At 34.5% G+C, this 23138-nt stretch overlaps 1 protein-coding gene across 3 annotated transcripts in view; it reads left to right on the top strand.

Moving 5' to 3' along the window:
- The window catches only part of LOC127878880 (chondroitin sulfate synthase 1-like), a 56434-nt gene extending 34299 nt beyond the window's left edge, over window positions 1–22135 (top strand). Inside the window, exons 2-3 of one of the 3 annotated variants that reach the window (XR_008048812.1) lie at window positions 10640–16207; window positions 16353–22135. Coding sequence is in view for 1 of the 3 variants with exons in the window: in XM_052425408.1 (XP_052281368.1) it covers window positions 10640–12178 (1539 nt within the window). In the remaining 2 variants the exon portion in view is untranslated. Of the gene's footprint in view, window positions 1–10639 lie in introns of all 3 variants that reach the window. The other 2 variants (XR_008048811.1, XM_052425408.1) reach the window with 2 other exon arrangements.
- Window positions 22136–23138: the final 1003 nt, after the last annotated feature.

Genomic DNA, 23138 nt, shown 5'->3' with positions numbered 1-23138 from the left:
TGTTGATTGCTTTATTCAACCGTCCGTTGAACCGATTATAATCGCCTCGAGGTTAAACAACACCGACAGCTAATTGGTGTTAATCTGTTGTGTTATGTCAATAAAGGTGTGAAAAACTCGCGTGTCAGTGTTTATTACATGTATTCCTCATCAGAGCGGTTCAGTGCGATAATTTCCATAAGTTAAGTGCAAGCGGGATAGTTATACAATTCAAGTAATTCAAAACGATTGAAACATTCTTACTTTGATATGGTTGCAGTTTGACTATATTAAATGAGCAGCTGTGAAATATGCTGACTACTGTATAAAACAACTTTTTCTGTCATTTCATTATCATTCTAGTATTATGTCATTTAATCTTTCAGTTCGTGTATAAGAAATAATGCAGACGATTTATTTACATGCGAACGCAGTGTACCGGCAATTGTTAACAGAGTTTCACTTTCATTTTCGCGCGGTATCAGAAAGTCCCTGGGAAACACGTTTTTTGCATGCGTATGACACAATCAAACAATTTTTTGTACATGAGTCGTATTGCATTCAATCTAAATTTACAGTCACTCGTCGAATGAAAGCTCTGCCCCATAATGCACTGTACTCTTAACACTTCTGAATATGGCATATATGCGAACGGTTGTGTTTACGAATTTCTTAAACATTAGTCCAAATAATTAGACATAATCTACCGATTACGATGTAAATCGACCTCATATTTATAGGAGTACTTAAACAAATATCGTCATTAATGTTCAAGATTATTATTTTTTAAGTGATGTTGTAATTTCATTGGATTATCGGATAAATGTGCACATAAGAAAAGCGGTATGTATACTGTTATCGATACGATTCGATTTATATGCATGTATTTGCGTCAACACAGCATGGCAATATACATGACCTATATTATAGGCTATTCTATACCTGTTTTTTTTATAGCGCCCTGCAGTAAATGAGCTCAAAACCTATAACGCGGATCCGTTATAACGCTGTTTCGCGGCTTGGACCCCGTTTACCGCGCTATATTGGAGTTACAGTGTATCTTGTGAACACACAAGAAACCACACTTTTTACCCAATGATCATGAAACTTGCTCGGAACATTAGAAGTTATGATTCTCAGACCAGTTTTAAAAAGGTTCTGGTCTGTGGAAAGTCATGGGCTCCAGGGGGCAGAGCAGTTTTTATTTACATGTAGCGAGTTGTTTTTGTCCAATCAGTCATAAAACTTGCTCACTTTTTGTCCCCTACTAGGTTCACCGAAGGGGACTTATGGTTTGCGCTCTCTGTGTCTGTCTGTCTGTCACACTTTTCTGGATCCTAAGATACCTTTAAAAGTTCTTCATATTTTTTCATGAAACTTGAAACATGGATAGATGGCAATATGGACATAATGCACGCCATTTCAAATTGTTCCATATGTCAAAAATTCTGTTTGCTATGGCAACAAATAAAAAATCAATAAAAAAAATCTGACAATGGTGGAGCTGGTAGGGGACATATATTGCTTGGAAATAGTCTTGTTTTGTACTCCAATAGGCGGTGGGGCAGTTTTCCTTATATGACTATTGTGAAACTTTGTTAACCCTTTAAAGTCATATTTTTTTGTCCAAACATAATGAAACTTGCCTAGAATATTTGTTCTAATGATATCTTAGCCAAGTTCTAAAATGGTACCATGTTGGCATGGGGTAGGGAAGTTTGTCCTATATTAATGTAGTGAAACCTTGTGAATGTTTCAGATGTCACATTTTTGCACAATCGTCATGAATTACGCTTCTCAAGACTTTGTCCTTAATATATTTCATCATAGTTTTAAAACAGTTGTCTAGACATCACATAATGATCTGCCTTTGGTCCTCTAGTTTTCTGGAGACTGTAAATATCTTTATTGCTTGCTTTTAAGTGCAAGAGATGAATAATTGATCTGATTGCAATTTCATTCATAATTTTCTTAAAATTATGTTTGTCTCAGGGAATTCACACAGTGTTTTTGGTCTGGCTAGAGCAGTGCAAATGAGGTAAAAATGCCATGAGAATGAAATACTTGTATGCTTTGTTGCAGCCAATTTGTGTGCAATTCGTTCAAACAAATTGCATCTTGCATTTGCTGCCTAACAGATTTGTGACATGCATTATCTTGTTGAAACGTGTTTATTGTTATCCTGGGCAAACTATAATAGTTAAGTTCTGAAGCAAAATAATGCCAGATTATTTGCCGTAGTTTTGTGCTTAAAATATATGTAATATATGCTAGTTTCACATTGTGTTCATTCATGTGCAATTTAGAAGACAGTTTACAAAAATAATTATCCCTAAACCTGGCCTCAGTTACATTTCAGACAATCATACTTTCATTTCTTAAAATGTTAAAAACTGAGTGACATCCTTATATAAAATGTAAATCCACTTTTTGTTTGCACCACTAAGAGATGGGTGTCCTGATATGTTACCCATACTTTTCCACGGTCAAGCAGTGTCAATCACAGCAAAAAGAATAGGAGAGCCTAAAACCAAAGATGTTTCCTGCTGTCACAGATGTCGTATCTGACACAAAAATAAAGAAAAAGGAATGTGAAGGTTTCATGTGTTCCAGAAAATGCTTCTCTATATTTTAATTATTCTATTAAGTAATTTGCAGTTTTATTGGTTGGTGCTCAATGGTGCAAACTTTTCAAAAGAAATGGGCCGTGCTCTGTGAAAAATGGGTATAATGCATGTTTGCACAGTGTCATCCCAGGTTAGCCTGTGCATTCGGCACAGGCTTATCAGGGCTGACAATTTCCACTTTTATGATATTATTCCATTAAAAGAGAGTCTCTTCAGAGCAAAAATCCAGTTTAGGTGGAAAGTGTCATTCCTTGGATGGCACTTTACGCACATGCATTAAACCCCCTTTTCACAGAGCACGGCCCAAATATTTTTCCATTTTACCCAGGGTGGTGTGTAAAACTATTGTATATTGTAAAGAAATATTAGGAAGATACAATTATTTCACCTTCAATAGGTAATTTATGTATTAACCATGCAAGTGGAAATAAAATCATTGGACATAATTTAGTCAATCATGATTTACAATGTAACATCCATAAATTAGTATTTTTAAGTTTGCAAGAGAACATTTGCCTGAAACAAACATAATCTGTATGATCGATTTGCACTTAAAATAAGAATAAGCCATGTGCTACATATCAAAATGCAGGTATCCACCTATCTGGAATGCAATATGAAGCAAATTGGACTTCAAATCACCCTTAGCTTTAATTTACAGTGAATTAACTATTGTAGTTTGATCAACTTCATTTGGTGTCCACTTTCATGCCCGGGGTTGGGAGGGCTATTGTTGACCTTTATCACACTTGCTCAAGTTACTCCAATGTAAACCAGCGATAAGGGTGTCACGGCTGAACATCACTTAACTGTCTCCTGCCAAGTCTGTCATGTCTACTTGTGATTGACTTGGTTATTAAAACAGAATCTATAATAAAGGTAGTCATATTACTCATAAATGATGGAAATAACTTTGTATTCTGGTAAACCTGTTTAAGCTCACTTGAGCATCATATGCTGTCTGAGAGCTTTTGTGATCTACTTTTGTCTATTGTCCAACGAGTATTGTCAACATTTATGTTCTGACTACTTTTGAGGGAGCACTTAATGGCCTATCATCATGGAACTTGGTCAGAACATAAGCCCCAATGATAACTCAGCCGATTTGGAAACTGGGTCACATGGTCGCAAACACTAGGTCACTTGGTCAAATTAAAGAAAAGCTTGTGAACACTCTAAAGGCCACATTCATTGCCAAATTTTCATGAAACTTAGTCAGAATATTTGTCCCACCGGTATCTCAGCTGAGTTCTTAATTAAGTCATATTGGGTAGAAAACTAAATCAAATTTAAGAAATTTCATAAATCAGATTTGGAACACACTATAGGCCACCCTTGATCTCTACTTCTCATAATCAAAGTGCTGAAGGCACTGAATTTGTTCACGGTTGTATAATCTTAGATGCATCTCAGTTTTCAAAATTATGTTATAGTTTTTTATATCGCAAGTTTGAAATGACCACAACCCATTCAAATTAATTAAGAGTGTGTCTTAAAACACAGGTCGAGATGTGTGTGTTTTTTTCAAATCATTGATACAGCTAATCAGTGTGCACAGGCTAATCTTATTTGACATGCATTAAGCCCCGTTTTCCCTGAAAGTAGCCAATATGTACAGATTTCAATGATAAATACTAGACTGGCCAACGTTGTCTTACAAGCTGTTATATACACACTATGTACTGTACCAGTGAGAACAGGCAGATGCGGTGGTTAGAGCAGACGCTTTTAGCATTCTTCTGCTTAATTTTACTGCAGTTATCCACACAGGCAGTCACGGGTTACGGTTCCTAGCGTTGCTAAGCCATACTGATTTGCAAAATTGCGTCTGCATTATTTGTGAGCTAACGCTCACAAATAAAAATAGCCAGAATATTATGCCAATGTTATCTGGGCCGAAGTTGATATTCAGGGTCATTTGGGGACAGAAACAAGGTCACTTCAATTGAATTGAAGTAAAACATTGTTAAAACTGTTATCTCATTCACATGAATTCTTTGTTTAGAGATATTTAAAAACGTACAGAGCAAGTGATTACTCTGGAGTTTGCATTTAGTGTAATTATCTTTGTTACATGTTATAAAAGTATGAAATGGTCATGTAAGGACAGAATTAGGTCACCATTTCAAGCCCATATACATATATAGAAGGGACATTATCCAACATTCCAACTGCAAGGGCCATCTATTTTGTTACTTGCATTGTACACCTGTTACATTGAAAGATCTAGGAGTACAGAAGTTACTGGGTGGTGCCAAAATGGACAGGGAGGAAAACTAGCCTATTCTAGAGACATTATCTAAAATGTAATCAATCTAGGGCCTTTCTTAGTTCCACACTTGAATTTGATGTTTTTGATTGTACAGTCTATGCCTTTGCTATTGAATAATTGCCTCAAATGTTTAAATTTCAAAAAAATTTCACAGTTTTGGTTTTGGCCATAGGGCAGGAGGGGAACCAAAATTAGGAGATGGGTGTAGCACACTGTAATTGCCATTAATATTTTCAGTCCTGTTTAAAAGTTTATTTAACAAGTAAATTGATTCTACAGATTCTAAATTATACTAAGTATTTATTGATTACACTTCATTGATATTCTTGATTTAACTGATTTTAAAGAATTTATTGCTCCTGCAAGTGAATACAGTTTCTTGATATAAATCTTGTAAAAATAATTTGGATACTACTTCTTACATGTTATAACTTTATAAATAATTAAAAGTAAAATAATCATTGTTTACTAAACATGCTTTTAATTGATTGTATTGTCATTGAATTACAAAGTGTTATGTCGAAAAACCAAGTGGGTGCTTTTATTCATGTTAGAAAATCTGTTCAAAGATAAGATATAAGAACATACATAATGAAAACCTTCTGGCTAAGCAAATTATTTGATTAAACAAAACAGGCTGTTGTTTCCTTAGTACAAAGAATATTTTCAAATGGATGTTTATCCCTTGGCAAGTTGATAGAAATGAAAATGTTTTTGGTTCAATTTATAAATTGTGGTCTCTGTCTTTGTATTAATTATTTGTAAGGCAGCTGTTATCAGGGGAAGTTTAAAATAACTTGCATCATAAGATAACCAACTGTAAGAATTGATAAATATTAAGGTCTTTTCCAAGCTACAGTACAGTTCGCGCAAAACCAACAAAATCCGCGGACACATTCTCTTGTTTTCGAAGTTACTCCGCATCCACAACGAGTATTCACTCGGCATCATGCCGAGGCACTCCGCAATAATTCGCGGAGTTACTCTGCATCTGTTCCTGCCTCGGCATCGATCCGCGGTATCACGCCGCGTCTTCGCAGTATCACGCCGCGTCTTTACACGCGGATATTGATTTTTATACTATAACAAATGTTAAATAATTTTTAAATAAACGATTATTAGAAACAGATACAAATCATACGTGATATGTTTACTTCTGCGTGATTGTCTAAACCTTTCGTCAGCTTCTCTGCATACGGAACTTCATACAAAATGATTTTGTATGTCATTATAACCATATCAATGAACCTTACACAGTTTAATCCCATACATGATCTCGGAAACGAAACTTGCTTTAAACATCGAAAACAAAATATTGATTTTCATAAGATTTGCGAAAATACATATGAGAACCAAACAACTATACACATAGAAAACAAATATAAATAATGTTGACAATTTTAATTAAAACATATGTTAGTTTATATTTAAAAATGATTACTTTCACTTCGTCCCGATTTTCAGAAATGGGCATGTACATGTTGCATCTAAATTTAAATTTACACATTGCATCAGGTGATATACACGTGTTAGCCGATAATACCGCTGTCTCGATTAGTCTGCCATTAAATAAAACAGTTGCATGTACAATTCGTTTGATGGAAAATGTAAAACATTTGTCTTAACAAACTGTTCAGCAATATTGACAGAATTTGCTTTAAAAATGGCAGTTGTTATAAACGGAATTATCGGGCAATATATTTAAACATTAAACGCGGCATAAATGTGACTACCAAAATAATATTGTGACGCAAAACAGTATCATTATTGTTAGAATTAAATACACTTGTAAATCTGCAGTTCTCTTAGAATTTGCACGAAAATAAAGATGACTTGTGTAATATCACGTTATCCGCCTGGAAAGCGTGAGCATTTTCTTTGTAATTTTGATAATGGAATTTCATGAACGCCTCATGCACTGTACCAAACGTTCCAATACATTTAATAATTATGTAGAGAAGTGTGCGTGGTCCCAGAGAGCGTGGAGTTTAGACGATATTCAAAACCAGTAATCAATATATATAATTTGTATTGATGAATGCTAACGATGTTTTATACATAACATAACTTTCCTATCACAACTTTGATATCTTGCATTGCCATTACTAATTTTGAAAATATAAAAGGATCAATAAAATACTAGTGTTGTGTTTTTAATTTCAACACACATTCCCATAACATTCTTCGAACAAATTTTTTATTTCGCCGCGTAAAGAAAGAAATATGTTTGCGATCCAGGCAAATAACAACAAAGTCGTGCGTTTATAATACTTATACTTTTTTCAACAATCAACACATATAAAATAAATACACTCATAGCCATGCTTTCTTTTCATTCGGCAGTATGGAAGAAAATAACGTGGGTTTGAAGTCAAGTATATACTGCTTTCTGAAATAAAAGAAATAAATGTTAAAACATTTAACAAGAAAAATACTAGTGATAAATAAAACGTTTCTTTCAATGAGGTGTTGAAGGACTTAATTGAAGGAGATATTTTTTTGATTTGTCAGCATTTTGTTTCATTTCAGACTCCATGCAGTTTTCAGATCATAAGCTCTGTGCTTTATTACTCGAACTCGTTAGTTTCTGAACACGTGTGCTACTGAAAAAAGCCATCGGAATTGCGTTTTATGGCCCAAACAAGCACAAAGTGTGTAGAGCCCGTGTTTCCTATCCCTAAATGTTAGATAAGCACGTGCGCAATTCATTATTATGATGGTCAGTACAAAAGGCATATTGAAGACCGCTGACTGCGTCTTTGTTTTATTGCCCAATCAAGCACAGATAATCCAATATCCTGTGTATTACGAAACACAAACTATAGATAAGCACGTGTCGTTTGTAAAAACAGTGACTGTACATGTCAGTAAACATATTGAAGTAATTCTCGTATATGATCTCGGAAACGGGACTTTCTTTAAACATTTACGATATAATGGAATCAAACAACAATAAGAATGAAATCGATTTACACCCCAATCATATTATGTCCCTATGGAACGTGTTTATTTTTGCGGCAATTCATTTTTAAGAGTTATTAATACGTTTTCGGAAAATGTCTCAAATTAAATACGGTTTGAGAATGGCAGTTATTTTAGAACATTACAAAATGCCCGATGCGCGCACATCCTGGAACGTGATTTACGCATGTTCAAATGGTAAATCCTCGTCTAGATTAGACGTCTATTGCATCATAACTTTAAATAGCAACATTACTGGATGTTTACTCGACAGTTTAGAAAAATGATGATCGCATGTGTACAAGCAATTCTGTTACACTTAAAATGTCATTTTAAGTATTTAAATAGCAAATTTAATCGTGCCTCGTAAAAACGCATATATATCAGGTAATAGATAGGGTAGTAGAAATGCGTAGATATCAGGTAATCGATAGAGGCGTAGAAACGCGTATTTGACAGGGAATCCATAGGGTCGTAAAAACGCGTACCTGTCAAGGAAAGGATTATAGTTAATAAGATTGTCCGCCAAGTGACTCGGCATCATCAAAAAAATTCCTCAGCATCATGCCGAGGCATGTCGCGGAGGCAAGATGCGGTGTGTCTCGGTGGACAGACACGGCTTCTTGGCGACCAGATGGTCGATTCCGAGTCGACTCCTCGAACACAAGATGGCATCAAACTCTGCAGATCGCGGAATATGTTTGTTTTACGTGAGCTGTACTGTACATGTACACAGTGAACTCATTGTCAGCTTTTGTGATCATTTATGGTCATTTGTTTGTTGTGGGTCATCAACATTTACCTTGTGAACACTCTAGAGTGCACATTTATAATAAGAGCTTGTCTATCTAAAATTCAGATTATTTTCAAATCTTCATGAAAGCTTAGAACATTTGTTGTTATGATATCTCGGCAGTTCAAAATAGTTCCAGTAAGATGAAAAACATGACCACCAGTGGGCAGCCCCGTTTTCCTTATACGTCTGTAGTGAAACACTGTGTGCCTTGTATGTCTGTAGTGAAATCCTGTGAACACTCAAGATGTCACTCTTTTCGCCAATCTTCTTCCAGAACCTTGTTTCTAGTGAAATCATACCTGAGTTTAAAAAGGTATCTGGTCCATTGAAAAACATAACCATCAGGGGGCTGGGCAGTTTTCCTTATGATACGGATTTTGATGGGAACATCCAAGTGAATGTCCTTTAGCCAGAGGGCTTGAAATTGAAATATTTGCCGTTAGCAAAACTTTGTCCAGCATTGATGGATTTGCAAACCATTAGTGATTAGCATGATCAGTTGGATTGTCATGGGCAAACATCAGGTTCTATGGTCAAGGTCATACATCAAGGTCAAAGGGGAAAATTTATTAAATGCTTTCGTGTCCAGAACTTTTTTCAGCATGGATTTTCTAATAAGTGATCAGAATGGCAAGACAGATTGTCATACATATGAATTAAGTCACTAGGTTGAAGGTCAAAATCACATTTTTAGGTAAATAGATATTTTGAACAGCATGGACAGATTTTCATATAACTGGTAATGAGTGATCATCATGGTAAGGTGGAATGTCATGCGAATGAATCAGGTCCCTTGGTCCAAGGTCAAGATGAGCATTTAAGTTCAAAGTCAAATTTAAGAAATATGTACTTAAAACTTTCTGTTTTGTCACAATCATAAATTTTGTCAGCAGTGATCAATTAAAAATAACTCAATGGTACAAGTGATCAGAATGATGAGACTGAGTGTTGTATTCAAGTCCTTGTCCCTAGATCCAAGGTCAAGGTCACAATGTAAGGTCAACGGTCAAATTAAAGTATTTCAACAGAAGGGATTTATTTTTATGTAAGACCAGTTTTTGAAAACCAGGAGTCAAATGACCCTGTGCTTGAAATTTTCAGGGGTCAAATGAATGTTCAAGGGTAAAAATAATGAAATCTAGTTATTTTGTTTCTGGATATTTTTTTTTATTGCTCTACAAATATTGCTTTGTATAACTTTTAGTACATCTTGCCTTACTTAAAAAAAAACAATGAGTGTAATAAAAAATACATGGTTAGTTTCATGGTAACATTTGCATCAAAATGATGCAAGGAAAATAATTTGGAGGAGTCGAAGTGACAAAATTGCGAAATGATTGGCTCATCAAGCAGGATTCTGCTTCAAATAAATCCCTGAGACCAGTAATTTTGTTCTCTTGGAAAATGAAGTTTTAATAATGCCCAGGGGGCAGTGCAATTTTCTATATTAGACAATAGTGAAACATTCTGAACAATCTTATTTTTAGTCTAGTCTTCTTGGAACTTGCTCAAAACATGTGTTCTAATGTTATCTCAGCAGACTTTGAAAATGGTATCAGTCTGGTAAAGACCATGGCTTAGGTTAAGCACTTTGCATTAATGGCTTTAGCAAAACCTTGTGAACACTCTATAAGTTTGAAAATGGTTCAGGTCAATGAAACAATGCAGCCACAAGGTAGCATTGCAGTTTTCCTTATATGGCTGTAATGAAGCCTTGTGAACACTTTTGTCACATGTTTTTGCATAATCAGCATAATCACAATAATATATTATTGATCTAATGAAATCTCAAACAAATTAAAAAATGGGTCTGGGTTAAATTCAAAATCATGAACCAATTTTATCATACAAACATTACAAAAGCTACCGAAAACAATTTTGTTCCTTTAGTTCTCAGGTGAGCAATCTAGGGCCTGTGGCCCTCTTGTTGATTGGAAATAAGTTAAATCTATTGACCTCGGCCAAATATTTGTGTGATTAACTAGTAATTTTGTGTAATTTCAGATGCAGAAATATTTCTACCAGAATTTCAAGGAGTACAAAGGCTCTTTCACAGATACTCTTCAAGAGAAGGAGGTACAGAAAGCGGTCACGATGCACCCAGTCAAGGACCCCACCCACCAATATCGCATCAACAACCATTTCTCAGCGGCCAAAATACAGAAACTGAGAGAGCAAGAGCTGGAACTTCATCGTGCAATAAGTGAAATGAACCAAGTACTCAATGAAAACACCCAGTTCGATAAGTATGGTTTAAAACCGTCTGTAAACAGTTTTGTGCCAAGTAAACCTAGTGAGGTTATAGGTTGGGAGTTTATGACGTCAACTTCTGTCTCATCACATTTAAATGTTAATCCACGAAAAGGCTTGAATTCGTATAGAAAAGATACTTTAAATAATGTGGTCTCAGAGACAATGGATATCATCAACAGACACTCGCGACAGAGAGGTAGAAGCATTGACTTTAAAGATGTTTTATATGGTTACTCCACTGTGGACCCTTTAAATGGACCAAGTTATATCTACGACATATTGCTGACCTATCGCAAGCACAAAGGTCATAACATGAACGTACCTGTGAGACGGCATGCTTACTTGCATCAATCATTTCTAAAAACCCAGTTTATAGAAAGTCCATTTACTGACAAAGAGGAACATTCTAATAGTCTGGTTAATTCACAAGTGTTTCAACAACTGGGGGGAAACTTAGAAAACTATCATGCATTCGATATACATCAAGAAACTATACATTTTATCTTGCCTTTGGCTGGAAAAGTCCAAGAGTTTGAAAGATTTATGAAAGTTTTTGAAACAATATGCTTGTCTAGAAAAGACAACTCTCAAATGCATATAGTTTTGTTTACAAAAAATAGTTCACCAGAAGAAATAGAAAATATATTGAGTATAGCAGGCAAGTATCAAAAGTTATATGGTAGTCATTTAATTGAAGTCATAGAAGCTGATGGTGATTTTGCTCGTGCCAAAGCCCTAGATTTAGGGGCAAAGCAGTGTTCCATGGATGACTTGTTGTTCTGTGTCGATGTAGATATAATCTTAACCAAAGATGCATTGACTCGTATTCGTCTCAACACTATACAAAGTGTACAAATATATTACCCAATAGTATTTAGTCAATATGACCCCGCCATTGTTTGTGGGAACATGTCTCGTTGTAAATTTGAAACTTTCAATTTCTCAACATGGACTGGTTATTGGAGACAGTTTGGGTATGGCATTGCGGCCATGTACCGATCTGATCTTGAAAAGGTTGGAGGTTACGACACCAGCATTCAAGGCTGGGGTAAGGAAGACGTGGATTTGTTTGAAAAATTCGTGACTAGTAACTTGACGATATTTCGCGCAGTGGATACCGGCATGATACACGCATTCCACCCCGTCATATGCTCACCCGATCTGAACCCATCTCAGTTTCAGATGTGTTTGGGCACAAAGGCAACGGTTCTGGCATCACAGAATCAGCTTGCAGAGATGGTGATGAATATGACTGAAATCCTGAATAGAAATCTGGAAAATGGACCCTAAAGATTGACCAACGCCCAATGCCAATTCTGGATATCCGTTTTTATTAATGTCGTTCGGCTCGGAGAAAACCAGAGCTATTGTCATAGCCAGCTCGTCGTCCGACGTCCGCCGCAGGGCTCAACATTAACCTAAAAACCAACTTGCCCTCCTGGGCAAGTACTTAGAAAATCTACTTGCCCTGAAAGTAAAGCCGCTTGCCCAAACATGAAATATCACATTTACTGTAAACCTCATATTTTTTAATAAAGATCAAAATAATACACCACGAAACCTTTTTTATTTTTTAACATTTTAGGGAATGATTACTGCAATTAAAGTCTAATGAAAGTCTAAATTAAATGCCCTTTGTTCTTTTTTGCACTTGCCCGGGCGGACAACTAGATTATAAAATAACTAGCCCGGACCCAACTTTTACTTGCCAGGGGCAATAGGACAACAGTTAATGTTGAGCCCTGCGCCGTCGTGCTAAAACCTTAACATTGGCCATAACTTTTTAAATATTGAAGATAGCAACTTGATATTTGGCATGCGTGTGTATCTCATGGAGCTGCACATTTTGAGTGGTAAAATTTCAAGGTGAAGGTCTAGGGTCTAAAAAACAAAGTCAAGGGAAGTAATAAACTTTAAATGGACATAGTTATCTGGCCTGCCCACGTATATATTTTTGTTAAATAAATCAAAGCAGCGCAGTAGGCGGCATTGTGTTTCTGACAAACACATTTTGGTAAAAGGTCAACGTCAAGGTCATCCTTTAAGGTCTACGGTAAAAAATACACATTTAAGGGAAGTAATAAGCTTTAAAGGGAGATAATTATTCAATATTGAACATAGCCACTTTATATATTTGGCATGCATGTGTATCTCATGGAGCTGCACATTTTGAGTTGTGAATCTACAGTCACGGTATTGGCTTTTAATTATTTGCTACTAAAAATAGAGATTTGTTAGAGACAATTATTTTCAAGGGAAGTAATTTATATAATTATAAATCTCATATTATATATTTCCTTACCAAGAATTGAAGTTCTTTTCACAGTTACTGTACAGATTTATTATTTTGATTATTTATAACTCAAATGATTGATTTGTCAAAGGTTTTTTTTTAAATGATATAATTATCATTTCTGTCATGTACTAAGTTGTTAATAGTAGTGTTCATTACATATCTGTGGTATGTAAGAAAAAATGTCCTTAAGAAAAAAGAAAAGAAAAAATGTTTATAAAAACATGATGAACTCTGGCTATGATCTCTTTGATAAACCACAGGCCTTGGTTGTCAGTGATGTCTGACTTGGTCATTTTTGACTGGCTACAGACCCCCCCCCCCCCACCCAGTTAGATTGGACAATATCCAAGGGAAGTAATAAGCTTTAAAGGGAGATGATTTCTATACCTGCCAAATGATAAATAGAAATTTTATTTCAAAGTGGCGCAGTAGGGGGCATTGTGTTTCTGACCAACACATCTCTTGTTGGGTCACTAGGTCAAAGGTCAAGGTCACTGTGACCTCTAAAAAAAATATTCTGACAAGCTTTCGCAGCCGAGCGTGGCACCCGTTATGCGGTGCTCTTGTTTTAGTTGTTGTTGTTTTGTGTACATGTTGGTAGAAATGTTTTTGAGGCTTTAATTATTTTGTCAGTTACAGTGAATTTAAATTGTAACAAATACATGGAGTTATTGCTGATAATGAGACTTATGATGAAAAGGGTGATTTTGATGATAAAAAAAGTATTCACTTGTTAAGAAAAAGAATGAAGAATTTTTTTTTTAACAAACTCTCGCTTTTGAGAATTTTGGAAGAAAATTCATGAAAATAAAAAATGTAGTACAATCTTGTATTACTTTGTGAGTTGGGAATTATTAAGTCCCAAGTCCCAATTTTGGTGTGAAAATAATCACTGGAATAATTATGTATATATTTTGAATACCCACAACTCTTTACTTAAACACGTGTTTATAGCTTTCTAAAAATACCCATAAATGTGTCAAAGTTTTGTATGAAAGATTTTTATCAATGTAGATTTTGTATTTTATTATTGTTTTATGTCAAATATTGTTGATACATGATTATTTGTGATTTTTAAATGATTTTTAAATGTGCTTTCGCAGTTCCACTTTGCTACCTGAAGTTCAAAATAGCATCTATCAAAATTTAGAGGTCTTATTTTTGTATTCTTTTTGTGATGGTACTTGATTTATTTTGTAGTCAAACTTACATCTGACAACTTACAATGTTACTGTGATGTTAATTAATTGCATAATACTAGTACTAGTAATATGAAATAATATTTTGTGTAACAGAAGTACCAATGAGTTTGTTATTCGAAACATATAATCAAAATTTAATAAAATCTCAGATATTTTTTGCTGTAGTATCTCTTTCATTTCAGGGGCATTTTGTTTTAGTATATGTTGTCAAGTGATAGTAGTGTACCATAAATGTTTGGTTGGATTACATTTTTACCACATTCTATTGTGTTAAAAGTATAAATGCCTGATATTTTGAAATGCATTAATGAAATGTTTTAAATGTATATAATTGCTTATTTTTCAAAGATGGCCCTATTTGGCCTATCTTGTTTCGTAATTGTGTACTTATGTGACTTATCAAGTAATTGAATAGCATTTTTTGAAACTTGTTTAAATGTTTTAAATAAGAAGTAGATTGTTTTTGGATGTGCTTTTATTATTTTGTAATTGCATTTGCAAAGATTTTAGCATAATGTGTTTTTGATACTGCAAAACATGGAATTATTTACCCTTTCCCCCATAAGAAGCAAAGTGAAAAATGCTTTTGATACCAGCATAAAACAAGAACAGCCTGTGAGTAACTTGCAGCCTGTTTCAGGTTTTATGCTGTTTGCTGCTCATCAGTATCTATGGGTTTGAAATGAAGCCTTTAAAAGATGAATCTAGCAAGGTCTTTAATTAAATTATACTTTTTAAGGGATTACAAGTCAGTAAAAATTATTGCTCACACGGGTCAAAACTATTCTCAGGGTCAGGTTGGCGGGTCAAAATTAAAATACCTGAACAATTCGGGTCGGGTCAGATTATAAGTTAATTAAAATAAAACTACATAAATTGTCATAGCATGTTTTAGGGTTCTTAAATATTCAACTGTTTGTCAAGTATATTGTTTAGAATATTATACTTTTTATTGTTTTTATTTATTTAATTATGAATAAAATACTGAACTGCATATAATTATTTATTAAGTTTACACAACGATGTTGAAATTAATTAAAGTAAGTATTACTTGGAATAGCGATCAAAAGTGCATGTATAGGGAAAAAAAACCTGTCAAGCAAAAATAAAGCTTGTCTTATTTTGAGGAGAGAAGCCAAAATAACTTTCACTGTAAGCTCTAACTGTAAGTCAATATATTTATGCCCCCCTTCGAAGAAGAGGAGGTATATTGTTTTGCACATGTCGATTGGTCCGTCCGTCCATCTGTCGGTCCGTCAACCTTAATGGTTTCCGGATGATAACTCAAGAACGCTTACGCCTATGATCATGAAACCTCATAGGTACATTGATCATGACTCGCAGATGACCCCTATTGAATTCAGGTCACTTGGTCAAATTTCAAGGTCACTGTGACTCGAACCAGTAAAATGGTGTCCGGATAATAACTCAAGAACGCTTACGCCTAGGATCATGAAATTTCATAGGTACATTGATCATGACTCGCAGATGACCCCTATTGATTTTCAGGTCACTAGTTCAAAGGTCAAGGTCACAGTGACTCGAACCAGTAAAATGGTTTCCGGATGATAATTCAAGAACGCTTACGCCTAGGATCATGAAACTTCATAGGTACATTGATCATGACTGGCAGATGACCCCTTTTGATTTTCAGGTCACTAGGTCAAAGGTCAAGGTCACGGTGACTAGAACCAGTTAAATGGTTTCTGGATGAATAACTCAAGAACGCTTACGCCTAGGATAATGAAACTTCATTGGTACATTGATCATGACTCGCAGATGACCCCTATTGATTTTCAGGTCACTAGGTCAAAGGTCAAGGTCACGATGACTTGAACCAGTAAAATGGTTTCTGGATGATAACTCAAGAAAGCTTACGCCTAGGATCATGAAACTTCATAGGTTCATTGATCATGACTAGCAGATGACCCCTATTGATTTTCAGGTCACTAGGTCAAAGGTCAAGGTCACGGTGACTCGACACAGTAAAATGGTTTCCGGATGATAACTCAAGAAAGCTTAAGCCTAGGATCATGAAACTTCATAGGTACATTAATCATGACTGGCAGATGAACCCTATTGATTTTCAGGTCACTAGGTCAAAGGTCAAGGTTACAGTGACAAAAAACGTTTGCACACAATGGTTGCCACTACAACTGACAGTCTATGGGGGGACATGCATGTTTTACAAACAGCCTTTGTTTATGATACAAGTTTTGTTTTTTAACGTCGCCATTTCCGGATCTGAATAACAAATTAAACTCGACATTTATGCTTTGGTGCGTCACTTCTATTCATTTATGACAATTTTAAATAATAACAATGCTTAAACTGATAAAGGGTGTGATTTTACTTCACTTGTTTAACCCATTACTACTTAGAAACATATTTTGACGCATTTTTAGTCCCCCCAGAAAGTTACATTTAATTTAAGACCTTTCTTACAAGATTCAAGTTTTAAAGGCTTCATTTACAACCTTTAGATACTGATGAGCAGCAAACAGCATAAAACCTGAACAAATTTCTGTTCTGATTTTATGCTGTTTGCACATATAGCCATTTTCACTTCCCCTCTGAGTGGGAAAGGGTTAAAAGAGATGATTTGACTACAGGTTTAATATGTAATCTTGTACTTCGTAGCTTGCAACCCGAACTGGTATCATTGGCAGAAACTTTTATCCGGATCTGCAGGTTTTTTTTTTACTCACGGATTTGGGGTTTTAAGGGTACCCGTTTGAGCACTAGTAAAAATACATATTTAAGTGGTAAAGGGTTAATGTTTTAACAAGAAGTAGATTTTTTTTTGGATGTGTTTCTATTATTATACCTTCATTTGCATAGAGTTGAGCATAATGTGTTTGTGTTTTTTCAAAAAACATGAAATTATGAATTCTCCCCTTTTCTATTGATGATAGAACAAATAACACACCAAATACATACATAGTGTGTATCTTCTAATTATTATGTCTAAGTAACATTTTAAAACAAGAATCCTTCTTAGAAAATAATAAGTGAAGTTCTGTGTGTAAGGTCTGTTTTCAAATAACAGTCAATTGAGAAATAAATAAATGCACTATTACTAATTTTTCAGTTTCTAGACAGGTTTATGATAAGAAAAGGGATACAGGAGTTCTTTGTTTAATTGTGTAAATGACATACAGAATGTTTGACAGAATTTGCATAAATTATTCAGTGTGGAATATGTGAATATTAAATGTTTGTTTAATTTTTTTTAGCAACTATGACATTTTTTTTGTGTATAGCTTAAAAAATAATTTGTGATAATAAATAATAAATACAAACTATATGTTTTTGAATGTATGACGTGTCCTTATGCCACCATTTTGGTAGTGTTAAACTTTCTGCTCAAATAGTTTGCCAGTATTTTTGTATGTAGACCTGATCATATAATTGGTATATTGGAATATGTTCTACAATGAGTATTGTATTAAGACTTGATAAATTATTATTTATTTCCAAGATTGAATTACATTTATAATCATCAAACATTTAACTATTGCATGCTCTATCAGTTGTAACAGTTGGATCAGTAAAATGTTTACCACTGCATTTCTATAAATGAGCTGCGTTCTGCGAATACCAGGCTTAATGCTTATGCATCAAGTATTGGCCCTGATTAGCCTGTGCAGGCTGCGTAGACTAATTAGGGATGATGCTTTATGCAAATGCAGTCTGTTTTATCCAGAGACCAGCTCCTATCAGCTATAGGAATACTATTGTCTGCGCATAGTTATGTTATTACCTCCATGCTGCTGATATGCTGTGGGCGTTATAATTATTTGCCATTTTATCATAACCTGAAGACAGAATATTTATACATCTGGGCATTGCAATCATAAATTTCCTAAAGGTTAATCCAATTATGGAAAATCTTTCTCAACTTGATTCTTTCTCTATTTTATGTATCAGACATCTTGATTCCATTCAGACCCTTCATTTTGAACTTCTTCCAACTTTGAGATATCAATGTTCCACTACGTGTTAACGAGCTGTTTAAAAATATAACACTTCATGGTACTGACAGTTTGTAAAACACTGTAATATGTGCTATATTATGTCAACGAGTAATTGTGCAATATTTCGTTTATGTGCTTTGGAGTGCTTTACTTCACTGAGTGATCATAATTCATCAATAATGTACTAGTAACTGCCAATGGCTCCTAGATTTATTGCTAATTACAAATGTATGTCTTATGTTATGCCTCGCATTTGAGTCATATTAATCCCAAAATAGTAACACTTGTATTTTACTTTGATATATATGGGGTAGATGAACAAAGATTTACAATAAACAGATACAGTGGGAATATAAAATGCAGCAGGAGGGTGGGGCATGGGTGTTGGGGGCATTTAAGTTCTCAGTTTCAATGTCATTTTCTTCCAGTTGTGGTATTAAAGGATTTCGTTAAATACAAATATTAACATGGTCAAGTTATTTAAACAAAAACAAAGAAGAAAAAATATATTGAACTTTTCAAAATTCAGTCACCATTTCTCTATTTAAACAGCAGGTGTGGAGGGGAACTTGATGGCACCAAAAAGAAGTATGCAGCATCTTGCTTCTACAGTCACAATATTCCCAATGACTTTAGTCATGATAAAATGTAGCATATGACCTAAACCATCACAATTGTTATTACTTATATAGGCTTGCAATTTTTCTGTGATATGACACATATCATTGTAATAGTCAGCAGCACATTTTAGTTCCAAACATTGTGTGATGTGTTATTTGTCAACTTTAATAGCATGAAACAGTGTCATTGCTTTCATCTTGCTGTTCAGTTATTTATATTCCCCTAAGGTACTTGAAATAAGTTCAGAATAAATTGAGTATCTGCAACCGCATATAAAACTCTTGCTTTGGTTATCACTAAATTGTGTGACATCTGCCAATGGATTCTGGAAAGCATAAGTTAGTCCTGCATACAATACGCTTATATGTATCAGTACATGTCTTTAACCTAATAATAAATTATATGTTGAACAAGAAGTGAGACATGTTGCAAATATTACCAATTAAAAAAGTAATTATATATTTTGCTGAAGGCCAAACTTGTATTGCTAATGTCTCTACCATCCCATAGGGTGAAGCTTGGGTCATGTGCATTAATATGTTCAATAAGCTCAATGAAACCTATTCATTTTCCCACTCCCTCTTCCAAACTATAGGTACACCAAAAACTCTGTGCAAAAGTCACACTTGTTGCCCTGTCTCTTGTTCACAGTGGTGATGTCCTGAATGCCGTAAGTATTTACTAAGTTGTTGACATTTTTAAGATTGTTATTGGTTAATCTACTTGCTTTGTAATGTTGCATAACGGATGTTGGTACTGAATAAATATAGTGAAGGATTACTCCAACTGTAAATATTTACATGCAGCCTGTTGGATTTTGTCATTGATGTCAATGGTGGAGCTGATAGGGGACATATATTGCTTGGCAATAGTCTTGTTTATTTTTTTATGTCCCCCACTATAGTAGTGGGGTACATATTGTTTTTGCCCTGTCTGTTGGTCTGTTGGTTGGTTTGCGCCAACTTTAACATTTGCAATAACTTTTGCAATATTGAAGATAGCAACTTGATATTTGGCATGCATATGTATCTCATGGAGCTGCACATTTTGAGTGGTGAAAGGTCAAGGTCATCCTTCAAGGTCAAAGGTCAAATATATGGGTCAAAATCGCTCATTTAATGTACACTTTTGCAATATTTCAAAATTCAAGATAGCAACTTGATATTTGGCATGCTCATGGAGCTGCACATTTTGAGTGGTAAAAGGTCAAGGTCATCCATCAAGGTCAAAGGTCAAATATATGGGTCAAAATCGCTCATTTAATGTACACTTTTGCAATATTTCAATATTCAAGATAGCAACTTGATATTTGGCATGCATGTGTATCTCATGGAGCTGCACATTTTGAGTGGTTCAAGGTCAAGGTTATCCTTCAAGGTCAGAGGTCAATTATATGTGGCCAAAATCGTTCATTTGATGAGTACTTTTGCAATATTGAAGATAGCAACTTGATATTTGGCATGCATGTGTATCTCATGGAGCTGCACATTTTGAGTGGTGAAAGGTCAAGGTCATCCTTCAAGGTCAAATATATGGGTCAAAATTGCTCATGTAATGTCACTTCTGCAATATTGAAGCTAGCAATTTTATATTTGACATGCATGTGTATCTCATGGAGCTGCACATTTTGAGTGGTGAAGGGTCAAGGTCATCCTCCAAGGTCAAACGTCATATACGGGGACATAGTGTTTCACAAACACATCTTGTTATTTTTCGAAAACATGGCTGCCAGTTGTTTGGGCAGTTTTAATTAAATGGATCTTATGAAACCATGAGAACACTGCCTTCCTAGAATAGTTACATTGATTGGCGTCTTAGGTGAGCGCCTTAGAGCCTTTGGCAGAGATTTTTACCATTATGTATTATTTTAAATGCTGAATTATTGATGTTATGCTGCAATATATATGCTTGAAGCAGTGACAAAATGTCGGATTTTGTTTTTACTCCATTGTTATTTAGTTACAAGTTCTTTATTAAAAATTAAAATATAGCAAAATGTATGGTCAGTACTTCTTTTAACTATGCAATATAAATTATGGTTGTTACATTTGTTCTTTATTGAAAAATTAAACTAATCCAAACAAGTTCAAAGGTCATAAAATATAATATTTTACTGCTCATCTTGTAACAAAAACTAGCTTACTGTTTTAAGATCATGGCTTCATATTTGCGCTCATATTTGAAGATGAAAATCATTGTCAACGTGGTTGTTAAATGATAAAATATTTTTAATGTATATTTGGATGCAATTTCTTTAAGCATTGTCATACAATTAAAAGTGTAGATATATACATGCTTGTTTTGTATATGAAGTTTTCATGTTATTTAAGCAGTGAATCATGATCGTAATTGTGCTTAATAAAAAGCTGTATGCCATATCAAACAAATCTGTATTGAATAAACTTCAAACAAAGAGTAAACTACTGTAAAAATTGTCCTCCAGATCGTAGCATTTTACTTCTAAAATGTAATTATGTGTATCAAAATATTATACTGTTGTGTGTTTTAATGTGGCATTATTTGATCAAATATTAGTATTTTTCAAATCAAAGGGGTGCTACTTGCTCATACACATTAGATTTGTTGCTAGAGTTGTTGCTCTTTTCAATGTGTGAGTCAGGTTAGATTCGGATGTAGGAGTCTTCCACTTCAATATTGGCCAAAAACGTTGTTTGTTTTTTACTCTCACATTGGTAAATGTATTTTTCATGCAAGGAACAATTCACCATTTAATTATTCATTGAAATGTGAATGAATGTTTGATTGCCTTGCTTTTTGTCTGGATTTAAGGTACACAAATCTTGTATTGCAAAAATAGCAGCTGTTTCAAATGTTCATATTATATTATTAATAATTTTTATTAGCACTGACTTTCATTTCTTATTATTATGTTTGTTTTGATTAAATGTATTAAGTATTTTTCCAATTTCCTAAATATATATTAAAATAAATTTGTCACTATTGCAATTTGTTGTGAATCAAAATTGTTACCTTTGAACAATAATAGTATATTGCTTTGTTGCTGTGACGTGTGTATGCTAATTTGTGTGTGATTTCTTGTGCAAAGAATCTGATAACTATCATACTCATACATTTGAGCAATTTCTTCTCATTTCATGCAAAAATTGTTAAATAAAATTTTATGAAGCTGCTTTGCAGTTGTTTATTTTTATTAATCAGTGCTCTACTCAATTTCAGTACGTTTCTGAACAGTTAGAGCCCAACTCGTGGAAAACAGGGCTTAATGCGTGTGTGTAAAGTGCCGACCCTAGGCTTTTCTGAGACAACACTTCCTGCCTTGACTCTTTTTTGGCTTGGAAGAGACTTCCTTCAAACAAACAATTTCTAACATGTGGAACGTATGGTCCTTGATAAGCTTGTCAAACTGCATAAGCTAATCTGGGACGATACTTTACACGCATGCATTAAGCCCATTTTTTCCTAGAGTGTGCACATGTACACGAGTTAAAATTAAACAACAAAAATTAAAATCTGCCAAGGCTAATCAGGGACGACACTTTCCGCCTAAATTGGATTTTTGCTAATAGTTACTTCACTTAAATGAAAAATGTCATAAAAGCAAAAAGTGTCGTCCCTGATTAGCCTTGGCAGATTGCACAGGCTAATCTGGGACGACACTTTACGCACATACATTATGCCCAGTTTTCTCAGAACATGACTCATATGATATCAAAGAGCATAAGAGCATGTCCTGTGTGTCTGTACAAAAAATGTTGGATATGACACTAGGACAACATGTTGAAGTTAAAAGCTTCTCTTATATTTCTATGTATTAAGTTCACAATATTTGTTTTTTTAGGCTATTTAAAGCCACAAATTAAGATTATTGACACAAAATACACAATAGCGAATGTACTATGTTAAATGCATGACCAAAACAAATGCCATCTTACTGATGTTCATTTAAAGTTTTATTATAACAATAAAAGAAAGACCCATAGATCACTTGATTTAAACGTTTTTCGAAAATGGTTGTTCAGCATTAAACGTGGCTTATCCTTCATATTTTAAGATGGTCCGGATAGGCCATTCGGAGCAACCAGACGACCACCCCAAAAACACCCGCAATTTGAAGAAATCCGATAAATATCCTGAAAATAAAAGATGAGTTATGTATAATAACTGGTAATAAC

Source organism: Dreissena polymorpha, chromosome 4 (assembly GCF_020536995.1).
Source record: "Dreissena polymorpha isolate Duluth1 chromosome 4, UMN_Dpol_1.0, whole genome shotgun sequence".
NCBI classification, from domain to species: domain Eukaryota; kingdom Metazoa; phylum Mollusca; class Bivalvia; order Myida; family Dreissenidae; genus Dreissena; species Dreissena polymorpha.
Note: the sequence above shows the minus strand (reverse complement) of the source record. Positions and strands in the feature narration are given on the sequence as shown.